Raw genomic sequence first — 12441 nt, 5'->3', positions numbered from 1 at the left:
CTTTAACTATTGTAACCAATGCATTTGTAACTGTTCTTTAATATATGAGTCGGTCACCGGTGTCAGTGAGTTTTTGCTGACGAGAGATTGACAAGACGGAGCTACGTTAGTTGGAGTCTGACGAACACACGAGCTGGCCGTTGTGCTCCCCCGGGCGTTTGCCAGGGAGCTGTGGACTGTGTGTGTGTACAAGACTATCCTTGTGTAGTGTAAATAACTGTATTGTTAATATAAGGAAAACCCAAGCTGTGTTTTCGTTAACTCCCCTGAGAAGACAGTGTGAGAGAGTTCCTGAACTAACGACACTGCTACTCTTGTGCCCTCTTCGTGGTAACATAACATTGACCACAACATTCATGCAAACTTTTAAGTTGAAAAAAATATATATACATATTGAAAAAAAGACTCCTATCTTATCTATGGAGTATTCTTGTAGTTGAAATTTTTCTATTAAACTTGTTTGGGGGATCGGCGCATCAGTGGACCTTTTTTCTTTTTAATCACAATTTCTGTTGTCCCTGGCCGGTCTTCCCTCTTAAATAGAAAAAAATATGATTTACTTGAAGCATATGCCAGTCTCTTCAACATTCTTCTCAATCCACTGGTCGACCTCTTGCAGCAGCTCCGGCGTGAAGTGTTTCTTCCAGTCCCCAGTCGACCCTAGAATAAATGTTCCAATTATTAATTTTCAAGTCTGATTCACACATTGTATGAACAGATTGACTGGAACTGGATAGTCCAAATTTTCTTTTGGTAACTGGTGCAAAAATGCTCCTCCAAAAATTGCCTTAAAACTACAATGACCTCCTTATTTAAACTGCCATGTGCTACCATCTCAAACATGTCCGTCATCCTTGCCTTAGACCCACTTTTTCAAGATTTGGTCTTTTCATCCTTCTAGTCACTTATCATCTCAGTGGCTCATGTGATTCACTTTACCTTACCCCTCTCATTATTGATATCCGATGTTATCTTTTCAATTTTACCTTTAGCTGTCTGATCCCATAATTAAGACCAATAATTGCATTTTTCTTCATTTAGTTTCCTCGTTCATTGTGTTTATTTATTTTTTTTCTGGTCATCTTGAAGCATTTGATAGTGATTAACTTCCTTGTTTTCGAAAAATGGGGAACCTCATTTCATCTATGTCCACTCTTATAAAAATTTATTCTTTTGTTCATTTCCCTACACTATAAAGTATTTATTTCCGACCTGTTTCCTGTACAACTTATATCGTTGGAAATGAAAGGTGGGAAGAAAACCGTCTGTTTTGCTGTCCTGTTCTCCTTCAACCACCATAGTAGTGTATGATCAGGTCATCTGAGAACCGCAGTTTGTTGTGACATGAGTTTCTACATAAATCTATGTAGATGTATGTAGCACTCCCTGCTTCCTTATTATTTCTAACGACATCAAGAGAGAGACACCACTATCTGGGAGAACAGTGATTATATATTATCTAACGCTACAGTGATAGAACGTTCAGAAAGAAAATTACATAAAGAAACATGAGGAATGATACAAGCATAAGAGGGAAACTTACAAACTAAAGTTTCACGTTAGATTATATTAAAAGCTTTTGATAAGCATTATTCAATTTGAGAAGATAAAATATCAAGAGTGATTCATCCTCTATGGATTCCATATTGATAAAATGAGAGGCAGTCCTGAGCAGATTTATACATGGCCATTTTCCTATTTAGTATATTTATATTTATGCATTGGTAGCTCGAATTATTACAGCTGCCTCCAGTCTTCGGAAAGGGTTGAATGCAGGCAAACTTTCAGACAAAAGGTGAATACTGACATATATAGACGGTAACATTTAGCAATTTAACTACACAAGACGTGAGATTGGCAGCACGGTTTGAGGGGCAATAGAAGCGTCCAAGAATGAGAGACCATGAAATATGTTATGACAAGGAGTCTCAATAAGGAGAGAGAGAGAGAGAGAGAGAGAGAGAGAGAGAGAGAGAGAGAGAGAGTTTCATCTGTATGGGGTAGCTAAGAGATCACTGCCGAGTGGATCGTCTCAGATTAAAAAGAACGGGAAGATTGTTATTTACATTTCTTACCATATTCCAAAAGTCACAATGAAAATGTTTTCTTATTGATGATAGCTTTTGATGAATTGATAGACAAACGTGATTTATCAGAATAATAATAACTTAATAAGTTATAAATTTCTTATGACGAAACTTACCTTTTCTAAAGTAAGCCCCATACTTATCCAGAAGATCCTTGTCATACATGGGATCCTGAATAGGCTCTCCTCTGGCTTTCATTTTCGAAAATGTGGTATAGTCTGCAACCTAAATAAAAAAAAAAAGATTACAGAGAAAATGTACTAATTAAATGGGATTCATATTTTATATGTATAAAAATTCCTCTTCTCTTCCACACGCCCTCGAAAAAGCCTGCCACCTATCAGCTGCTTCATAAAACCCCACGGCAAAAAGCTGCAGCCAATTTAATATTTTAGGTGTCTTAGTATTTCTCTCTTGATACAGTAAAGAATACAGAAAACTGAAGATACAGGTTAACTATAGCACTAGTAATGTGAAAAAAAACTAGGGAGACATGCAATTAGAACGATCATTTGACAGTAACTATGGAAATCATGGCAAAAAATCATATAAGATGTATTATTGCTTCGGTGACTGAAAGAATCAACACAGTATATCAAAAGAAGGAGCAGATGAGACCAAATGGTTTTGACTCCGCTGTTAAGGCTGTGCGAATTGAATCTCCTCATATACAAAAAGAATAAAGTAAATATTAATAGTCGAGAGCACATTGCATATACTGTATATTTGTGATGTATCTGAGATCGGCTTCCGTATTCGTGGCAGCGGAGTATCCACAGAACAGATACTCTCTGCATTTACCACTAGCACCAAAAGATACGTAGCAATATGCCTAGCATCCATCATTTTCAAGTTACAAAGCTTCACTTCCACCTCCGTGTGAAGAAGAGAGAGAGAGAGAGAGAGAGAGAGAGAGAGAGAGAGAGAGAGAGAGAGAGAGAGAGAGAGAGAGAGAGAGAGAGAGAGAGAGAGAGAGAGAGAGAGAGAGAGAGAGAGAGAGAGAGAGAGAGAGAGAGAGAGAGAGAGAGAGAGAGAGAGAGAGAGAGAGAGAATGTTTTGGGATGAGTGAGAGGAAGAGAACGCGATAACGTTCCCATGTGCCTCTACATAGCACCTTGGACAGGTAAGGGGGAAGGCCATTCAGAAAAGGAGAGAGGGAAGGAACAAGAGAAAAGGAAATATTGGGAAGTGGAAGAAATAAGTAAGTTCGGAATAAAGGAAGGAGAATTCTTGGCGCAAAGAAGTGCATAAATATTGGAAGGAAGAGGATGGAAGTAATGATAGAAGATAGAAAGAATATCTTATCTCTGTTCTTTGAAGTTTTGCGTCGCAGACAATACGCACTTTAGACTAATGTGATATTGGTAAAATTTTCCACATGTGGAACAGCAACAGAGGTTATTGAGATAAAACAAATAAATCCACATCCATAACCGCATTTTAAGACAAATACATATCCAGCTCCGCATGCGCATCCACTGAACTCAAAAATCTAGTATCCAGTACCTCATCAATATGTGGCATAACGGCTACTTTTAGAACAGTCTATGCTCATAAAGTAGGAGGTCACAGTGAAGGGTCCGCTGTCAGTGATTTTTTACACCAAAGTGTACTCGTATATGAAGCATAGAAGGCAAGGGTTAGAGGAGGTGAGGCTAAGTTCCAGAGTTTGGTCTAGGACTACAAATGTTGAAGTTCATACAGACACCCACAATATCCCCAACAAATGGATAGCCTGGCTTGGAGATGTTTAGAGTGACTTCCCAGTGTATCCCAAAATATTATATACAACTCTGAGATGGTATGATATTTTGCTTAAGATATTGTTTTGTTGGTTGAGGTGTATCTATGTAGTGTTGTGATAATACATGAGATGTTGTCTCTAAAGTATCTCATAGCGAATCCTTGAGATATAAAAAAAAATAAAATAAAAAAGTAAATAAATAAATAAATAAAACAGGGAGAGACATGATCAGGTTTGCGGCACCTCCTCATCCACCCCAGTATGTACTATGTCACTGGGAGTCAGCTGTAGCGCCAGGTGTTTACTTCCTCCACTTTCCTTTTGCACGTTAAAATTCACAGCTATACAAGCTATAAAGACACCCTTTCCACAAATCAATTCTCTTTACCCTACATCTCCAAACATAGGACTCAGGTATACTTACGCTTTCAAGTTGCTTGAGACTTAAGTTTGCTTGTGTAAATTCATTCAATTTCTTTAGTTCAGCCATGATGTCACTTTTCATATCTTCGAAAAAGACAAAGTGCATGTTCGGGTGATGTCTGAGGTCCCACGCTGCTTTCATATGTGGCCAGTAGGGCATGTACACGTCTGTGGAAAACAATAAGTTAAAAGGGATCTTGTCTTTAAGCTCAATAATGAGGTGACGCAATAGGTTTGATAACATATTCTCTCTCTCTCTCTCTCTCTCTCTCTCTCTCTCTCTCTCTCTCTCTCTCTCTCTCTCTCTCTCTCTCTCTCTCTCTCTCTCTCTCTCTCTCTCTCTCTACTCACGTTCAGAGTTCATGAAGTTTTTGGTAAATTCTTCGAAGGACCCAGTGTAATTGAACAGTTGAACCACACGCATGAAGTGATAGTAGGATACAATCGCATCCTTTGGATTTCTTGCCACGTAAACAACCTGTGTAAATATAAGGCTACTGAATATAAGAAAGTAATGATGAGGTGTTGTTGCAATCCATGTTTTTTGAGTACCAAAATTATCTGTAGATTTACAATTCATTGATAACTTTCAGGATGCAGATTCAAAAGTCATACTGATATGTGAAACAGATTGCCAGATTTTGAACTTGATAGAATCCTTACTCAAATATATTTACATAAAATCAAGCTATCAAGTATATACATACCATTCGTCGCATTTTGAATCTATAAATTAAGCGATTAAAATTTGCAACACAACTGATTATTCTATCAGTAAGCACAATCGCATTTCATAGTCTTTATAAAAGCTCTTGTGGCGGCCCATATTGATAAGGATGGCTTTATTTAGCAACTGGATGCCTGACTGTTTTAGCGAAATGATATTTACGTTTGGCTGAATGGTCGAAAAACGATGCGTTCCGGTGACACCAGAGACTGAAAAAACTTCTTTCATCGTCACTATTTAAATGAGGCACTCACGTCATTCAAATACACAAGCACCTTTGTCACGACACCTTCACACAACGTGTCATGCTCATCGTGCCCAGCACACTCTCAAGATGCAGCTCATCAAATTTATACACTCCACCTCATATTATATAAAGTATATATAGAAAGTAGAATAATTTTGGTTAATAATAAGAATAGAAGTAGAAGTTCAAGCTTGAAAAAATTTGATCTATAAAAAAGAGAAGGTGGAAGAGGAAAATATGACATGTGTGATTATGACAGTCATGTGGGATGGATCACTTTGTAATTCTATATTTCACCATAGCCATAATTTTTTAGATAATTATATTAAAAAGGTTTAACATAGGCAAATCTAATGGCTTGCGTCAAGGCAGCAAACACTACTTAAGAATACGTTCTGTTTAACGCTTCTCAGCAAGCACATCAAATCGGCTGAGACAAGTTAAATTTTTAGATTTCCTGGTGCACCTCTCATCTCTTACGCTCATTGTATGTACGTATGTAAGCTTCTTATGTATTAACATAGTGAAAAGTGAATAGTGAAATTCTATAACACATCACAAAATTTTACATGTACATCAATTTCTCCCTTAGGACAGGAGGCGGAAGGATCAAGTCGCAAAAGGTGTGAAATATTTCCTTAATCCTTTCTCACTGCCTCCATCTCTACCACTTCCATCACCACCATCACAACCTCGGTGCCTTTGTCATTTGTAAACTCTAATAAACAATATTATTTTCTTGCTTTCAATATCAAAACTTTAATGTTCAAAAGAATTTATAAATGTCTCAATATACAGTGCGTGTGTGTGTGTGTGTGTGTGTGTGTGTGTGTGTGTGTGTGTGTGTGTGTGTGTGTGTGTGTGTGTGTGTGTGTGTGTGTGTGTGTGTGTGTGTGTGTATATATATATATATATATATATATATATATATATATATATATATATATATATATATATATATATATATATATATATATATATATATATATATATATATATATATAGGGAGGAGGAGGAAGAAGAATAAGAAAAGTAGTGAATAGGAGAAAGATAAGTGAGAAAGAGGAGGAGGAGGAGGAGGAGGAGGAGGAGGAGTAATACAAAGGAATACAAAGGAAGGAACAGACAGCAACAGCCCTACTGGGCCTAACGAGGTTGTCTATGTGCCCTCCTACCACTACGGATTATACGAGTTAAGAGGCTGGAGGACACCAGGGTTCAAGGAAGAAAAACAGGAGGGCACAGGGAGAAAGAAAGTCAAAGATGTGATAGGAAAGATTGAAAGAGAAGTGATACTATCTAGCAACTAAAAAAAGATGTTTTATGTAGGCGCAAAGTACGTTATTTAAGGGGTTAATGCGAGGTGATTGCCCAACCTTTGCTTGAAAGTTTCTATTATATTGTTACGGACATGTGTTGGGAGAGAGTTCCAGACATTTACAATACTATTGAAGAAATAATGTTTAGCTTCATCTGATCTGAAACACTTTCCTATAATCTTGTAACATTATTTCTAGAGCTATTGGAGCTGTCAATGATGAGATAATTGTTTATATTTACGTTACCAATGCCTCGGAACATTTTAAACAGTTCAGTCTCCTCGCATTCGCCGATTCTCTAAAACTGAACAAGTTGAGTTCCTTCAAGCGCTCCTCATAAAGCTTGTTCCGCAGTTGTGGGGATCAACTTGGTAACTCTTCTTTGAACTTTCTCCAGCTTGTCTACATCTTTCCTGTAATAGGGTGACCAGAACTGGACACGGTACTCAAGTTGAGGTCGGACGAGCGCATTAAACAATGTGAGAATTACCCCTTCTGATTTGAATTCAAAAGTCCTACCGATAAACTCAACCAATTTATTTGCTGTTTTAAATACTTCTTAGCAGTGCTTACTTGTCTTGAGGTCCGAGTTGATTACAACACCCAAGACTTTTTCCTCATTAACCTTGAGAGGCTAGGAACCGTTCATCGATTAATCAGTGCAACACTTTACATTTATCTACACTGAAGTTCATCCGCCACTTGTCTAACAAAGTGGCTAAGCGATCGATATCAGATTGTAATTATCTTTTATCCTCTGACGTGACTACTTTATTCATTATTTTAGTATCATCAGCAAACTTAGATACTTTACAGGTTTACTCTCATTGAAATCATTAACGTAAATAAGGAAAAGAACAGGGCCGATCACAGATCCCTGTGGTACACCGCTAAAACTTCTCGCAATTTTGAAAATTTACCATTTAAAATAGCGCGTTCCTTACTCTCAGAAAGCCAATTTTCAAGACATTTGAGGAGGAGGAGGAGGAGGAGGAGGAGGAGGAGGAGGAGGAGGAGGAGGAGGAGGAGGAGGAGGAGGAGGAGGAGGAGGAGGAGGAGGAAGATTAGAGATATTCAAGTGCTATGTGAATGGAAGAAAAAATAAAGGATACAAAGAATGAAAAAAAAAGAAGATAGGAAAACACACACACACACACACACACACACACACACACACACACACACACACACACACACGAGAGTGACACTCTGATCACGGGAGGGACAGGACATGGGGAAGGTTAAGTGCCTAATGGCTTAGTTTTTGAGGGTGTTTAACCAATCAAGGGAAACCTGGTGCCTTCACCTGTGGGGCTACCAAATGTTGCTACTGAGAAATCATATGGCTAGGAATGGCAAGAACGCAAGTGCTGGCGACGGTACGTACGTATGTGCGCTTCTTATGTATTGATACAACACGTATACGTAAGATTGAAATTATTTAACACTTATCACAAAATTCTTCAAGTACATTCCTTACACACTTACAATATATTTTGTAATATCGATAAAAACACCAGGAATTGCATCACTGCATATGATACAAAAATTGTTTGTAGATGTTATACGAGTTTCCTTAATTAACATTCGATTACTTTAATTCTTGCTAATGGTGTTTTATCTTTTAAGAAAAGAATAACCGTCACTTTTACTAAACAGACGTCGCTCCAAATCATGTGAAAACAGTAAGGAAACATTATCAAAGTGACTCACTTTTCTCAAAATTAATTGGGAGATGGAAAATATTACCTTTGTTTTCTCAAGAAGGTCTTTTCTCATAAGCTGTAATGGAAAATGACTCTTGATGACACGTCTTCCAGGGGTCGCCTCAAGGCATTGGATGTTCAGTCCGTCCTCCAGTTTCTTTCCAGGACACAGTGTGTTGAATAAGTCTTCAAATGAACGCAGTTTCACGACGTCCCAATAGTTTCCGTCTAGCATCATATCACAACTGACAAAGCAAATCAAATTAATTCACATATGTTTGCATTAATAATAGAAAATCTGTTGTCACACATAAATAAAAAGACAAAGTCTAGTCCTGTGTTACACAGTGAACAGACCTACTGTCTAAATGTTTGCATTTTCCATGACCTTCAAGTAACAGTTAAACATCACATATTACCTGATATCAAGCGAGCGAATCAATATCTCCTTGCTGGCCTCTGGATTGTCTAAGTTGGGATTATGCAACATGGTCCACAGGATCTCCTGCATCCACGTTGTGCCACACTTGGGGAAAGTCACCACTAGCACGTCCTCTGAGCGAAACTGTAGGGAACGAAATTTATATCAATATTATAACACTCAAAAATTTTGCGGTTCTTAAAAAAGGAAAAAAATATCAGGTGCCCAGATACCTCAAATGTTTGCAGCTTATCAAGGAATATAGCAGAGGTGGCAGGGTAGAGCCAGCCCTCGGGCATGAGCCGGACCACTCCGTGTTTGTACTGCATACTTTGATGCTTCCTTATCCTCTCCAACCACTCGTCGTCCATGGTCACTACTTCATGACCACTGATCAGCCACTGTTTCATCTTAGTGACGTGGAGCAGATAGGCAGAACTGGAAATCATGGGACGCTTAGAAAGTGCACGTATGTGAAACGATACATGACTGACCTATTAATGTATAAGTTATTATTTTCATTACATTTACCACTATGATATTGAGGTATAATAACGTTTAATAATGCACACATATAGTGGCTACACTATGAAGAACTGTTATTTTCTGAGACAATATTTTGTTTGTGAATAGTGATCGAGTGATCAAGAACTGCAAAGTGAAAGAGAAAGATGTCAAGAGGCTGCATGAAATGACCTCCACCGATCACTCAAGAAACGTCATTTTTTAAGGTGACCGCCAGGAAGACGTGAGGATTAACTCATTTGAGCTTTCTTGCATTACCTAAAGGACTGGAAATGCGGCTCTTTCAGTCAGAACCTAGAGTTGTGGTGTGACATATGTGGATACAAACATTTTTAATAGGTTTTCTTCGCAAATTTGACATGAAAAGCAGTATCTGTTCAACCAGTTGATATTTTGCTTCATGGAAGTTGTACAGTGAATTATGTGCCTAACTATAAATCCACGGACCCGGTTCAACTCCGTACTGGAGCAATCAAACTGAAAATTACCAAGCTGTTCATTTTAACCTAGAGTTGCTCGATAAACGAATACCTGTGGTTTCCTCGGTAAAGGAAGCTTTCAAAATTGAGGTGTCACAGTCACCTCGCGCAGAGAGATAAAAATTCATCAGATGACTTAGGCGGATATGACCTTCAAGTCAACGTATAGCGTACTTTCCCAACATTATATCTATTCAAGTAAGGACATGATTTAGCAAAGCAAATGGAAGAATGAGACGAATTTACTATGACACTTTGTTAGCTTTATAGTGTGTAGAACCAAAGATAGAACGACACGGCGGAACGCAGTTTGTCAGACAAGCACTGCTATCAGATACAATAGATAGAACAAAGAAGCAAGCGCCACTCACAAAGTCCTAATTAATAACAAACCATTTTCATTCACATTTTTTTCTCTCTGAGCGAAGACATGCCACGAGTATCTACAATATAAGTCAGGAGACTCATTAGACAGTTAATCTAGTTAGGACCACTAGAAGTGTTGATGTTTGTTTTTTTCGCTTAATTAGATTATAGGGTCATGAATATCATTCTCTCTCTCTCTCTCTCTCTCTCTCTCTCTCTCTCTCTCTCTCTCTCTCTCTCTCTCTCTCTCTGTGTGTGTGTGTGTGTGTGTAATTCACTGTTTGATCTGCTGCAGTCTCTGACGAGACAGCCAGACGTTACCCTACGGAACGAACTCAGAGCTCATTGTTTCCGTGTGTGTGTGTGTGTGTGTGTGTGTGTGTGTGTGTGTGTGTGTGTGTGTGTGTGTAATTCACCTCCTCGGTCGTCTGCTGGTCACCCAGCCAGTCTTTCCCATTACGGAGCGAGCTCAGAGCTCATAGACCGATCTTCGGGTAGGACTGAGACCACAACACACTCACACACCGGGACTGCGAGGTCACAACCTCTCGAGTTACATCCCGTACCTATTTACTGCTAGGTGGACAGGGGTCACACATTAAGAGGCTTGCCCATCTGCCTCGCCGCTTACCGGGACTCGAACCCGGCCCTCTCGATTGTGAGTCGAGCGTGCTAACCACTACACTACGCGGTGTGTGTGTGTGTGTGTGTGTGTGTGTGTGTGTGTGTGTGTGTGTGTAATTCACCTTTTCACCTTGGTCGCCTGCTGGTCACCCAGCCAGTCTTCCCCATTACGGAGCGAGCTCAGAGCTCATTGACCGATCTTCAGGTAGGACTGAGACCACAACACACTCCACACACCGGGAAAGTGAGGCCACAACCCCTCGAGTTATATCCCGTACCTATTTACTGCTAGGTGAACAGGGGCCACACATTAAGAGGCTTGCCCATTTGCCTCGCCGCCTCCGGGACTCGAACCCGGACCCTCTCGAGTGTGAATCGAACGTGCTAACCACTACACTACGCGGTGTGTGTGTGTGTGTGTGTGTGTGCACACACACACACACACCAAGACCGCAGTAATGCACGTACACACCTTCTAAGAACCTCTCTTATCTTCCCTACTTGTATCTCCTTCGATGGCCGTCCCTTCCAGGTAGTGCGCTCCGCTAAGCTTCTCGACCTGACCATCGACATGCTGACGTGGGGTTAACACGTCAGCAATCTCGTCTTATCAGCCATATATCAGCTACTCCTCCTTGAAGAAGCTGGGAATCCCATAGCCTGAGCTATATAGTGAATGTGTACTCCATCTCCATACTCTCTCGGCTCACTTATGCGTGCCCAGCATTGTCATCATCTATTAATGCCACTCAACGACACCAACTCGAACGAGTGCTGAAAAGAGCTGTGCGGCTGATCCTGGGGACTGATTACACCACATACCAGACCCTCCACGCCCTGCATCTCACCACCCTTCAGGCCCGTCACCAACACCTCCTCCAGTAGTTCGCTACAGAAGTCCTCCACCACCCACGCAACAGGATCCTGTTCCCCCCGGCAGCCCTCCGTCCCCGCCACAGTGTTCGACACCACAACAAGCTGCTTCCCATACTTGCTTGCACAGACAGATACAAAAACAATGCAATACCTGCAATAGTCAAAATACTCAACTTGTGAACACTGACTGTATTTGTGCTTAATTTTAAGTATGTAACTTTAAGTATGTAATATCAAAATATTTCCACGTGTAGGATATATTTTTTCAGCTCTCGAACTGCTTTGTCTAAATAAATCGTTTGTTATTTTTATCTTTACACTAAACAAGTGGCTGCCGTGGTACAATGGAACCACACGTGCTTTGGGTCCGAGAGTCTCCAAGCGCACGGGTTCGAATCCTGTCCACGGTCATGAATAGTGTTACAGTTATTCTAGCAATGGTAGTGGAAGAAGCGGAGTGAGATGATGGAAGAGTTCGCTTACCACACATAGTTTAAACAAATTTTATTCGTTCAGTTATTCGAAGCAAATGGGCGAGGCTCTTACTGTGTAGCCCATGTTCATCTAGCAGTAAGTAGATACGGGATGTAACTCGAGTGGTTGTGGCATCGCTGTCCCGGTGTGTGGTGTGTGAGTAATGTCAGTCCTAATTGAATATCGGTCAGTATGAGCCCTGAGCTTTTACAGTATATGGGACCGACCGACTGGGAGACCATCAAACGGCAGTAAGTGTTAGTGTATCACAAATAAGCTTCACTACTCATTCTTCACTTACTTGAAAAAGTTATGTGAGGAACCTGGAGCTCAACTTGGTTTTAATCTATACCGTGTACTGCCAAGACGACTAGACGAACCAACTTTATATGGAATCGTTGCCATGTTATCTAAATCGTCCTC

The 12441-nt window shown here is 40.0% G+C and overlaps 1 protein-coding gene across 7 annotated transcripts in view; it reads right to left on the bottom strand.

Annotated features, from left to right (window-relative positions):
* Positions 1–220: 220 nt before the first annotated feature.
* The window catches only part of LOC123504573 (sulfotransferase 1A1-like), a 20760-nt gene continuing 8539 nt past the window's right edge, over positions 221–12441 (bottom strand). For 4 of the 7 annotated variants that reach the window (XM_045255186.1, XM_045255181.1, XM_045255184.1 and 1 more), the window contains 7 exons: positions 8908–9112; positions 8673–8818; positions 8297–8498; positions 4606–4732; positions 4256–4422; positions 2204–2312; positions 221–660 (listed from right to left, as the gene is read on the bottom strand). In XM_045255186.1, coding sequence (XP_045111121.1) covers positions 557–660; positions 2204–2312; positions 4256–4422; positions 4606–4732; positions 8297–8498; positions 8673–8818; positions 8908–9084 — 1032 coding nt within the window. In that variant the 5' untranslated portion in view covers positions 9085–9112 and the 3' untranslated portion in view covers positions 221–556. Of the gene's footprint in view, positions 661–2203; positions 2313–4255; positions 4423–4605; positions 4733–8296; positions 8499–8672; positions 8819–8907; positions 9113–10790; positions 10846–11140; positions 11257–12319; positions 12407–12441 lie in introns of those variants that run through there. The other 3 variants (XM_045255183.1, XM_045255180.1, XM_045255187.1) reach the window with 3 other exon arrangements.

The sequence above is a fragment of the Portunus trituberculatus genome, chromosome 16 (genome assembly GCF_017591435.1).
Source record: "Portunus trituberculatus isolate SZX2019 chromosome 16, ASM1759143v1, whole genome shotgun sequence".
Taxonomy (NCBI): Eukaryota; Metazoa; Arthropoda; class Malacostraca; order Decapoda; family Portunidae; genus Portunus; species Portunus trituberculatus.
This window is presented reverse-complemented; position numbering and strand designations above follow the sequence as displayed.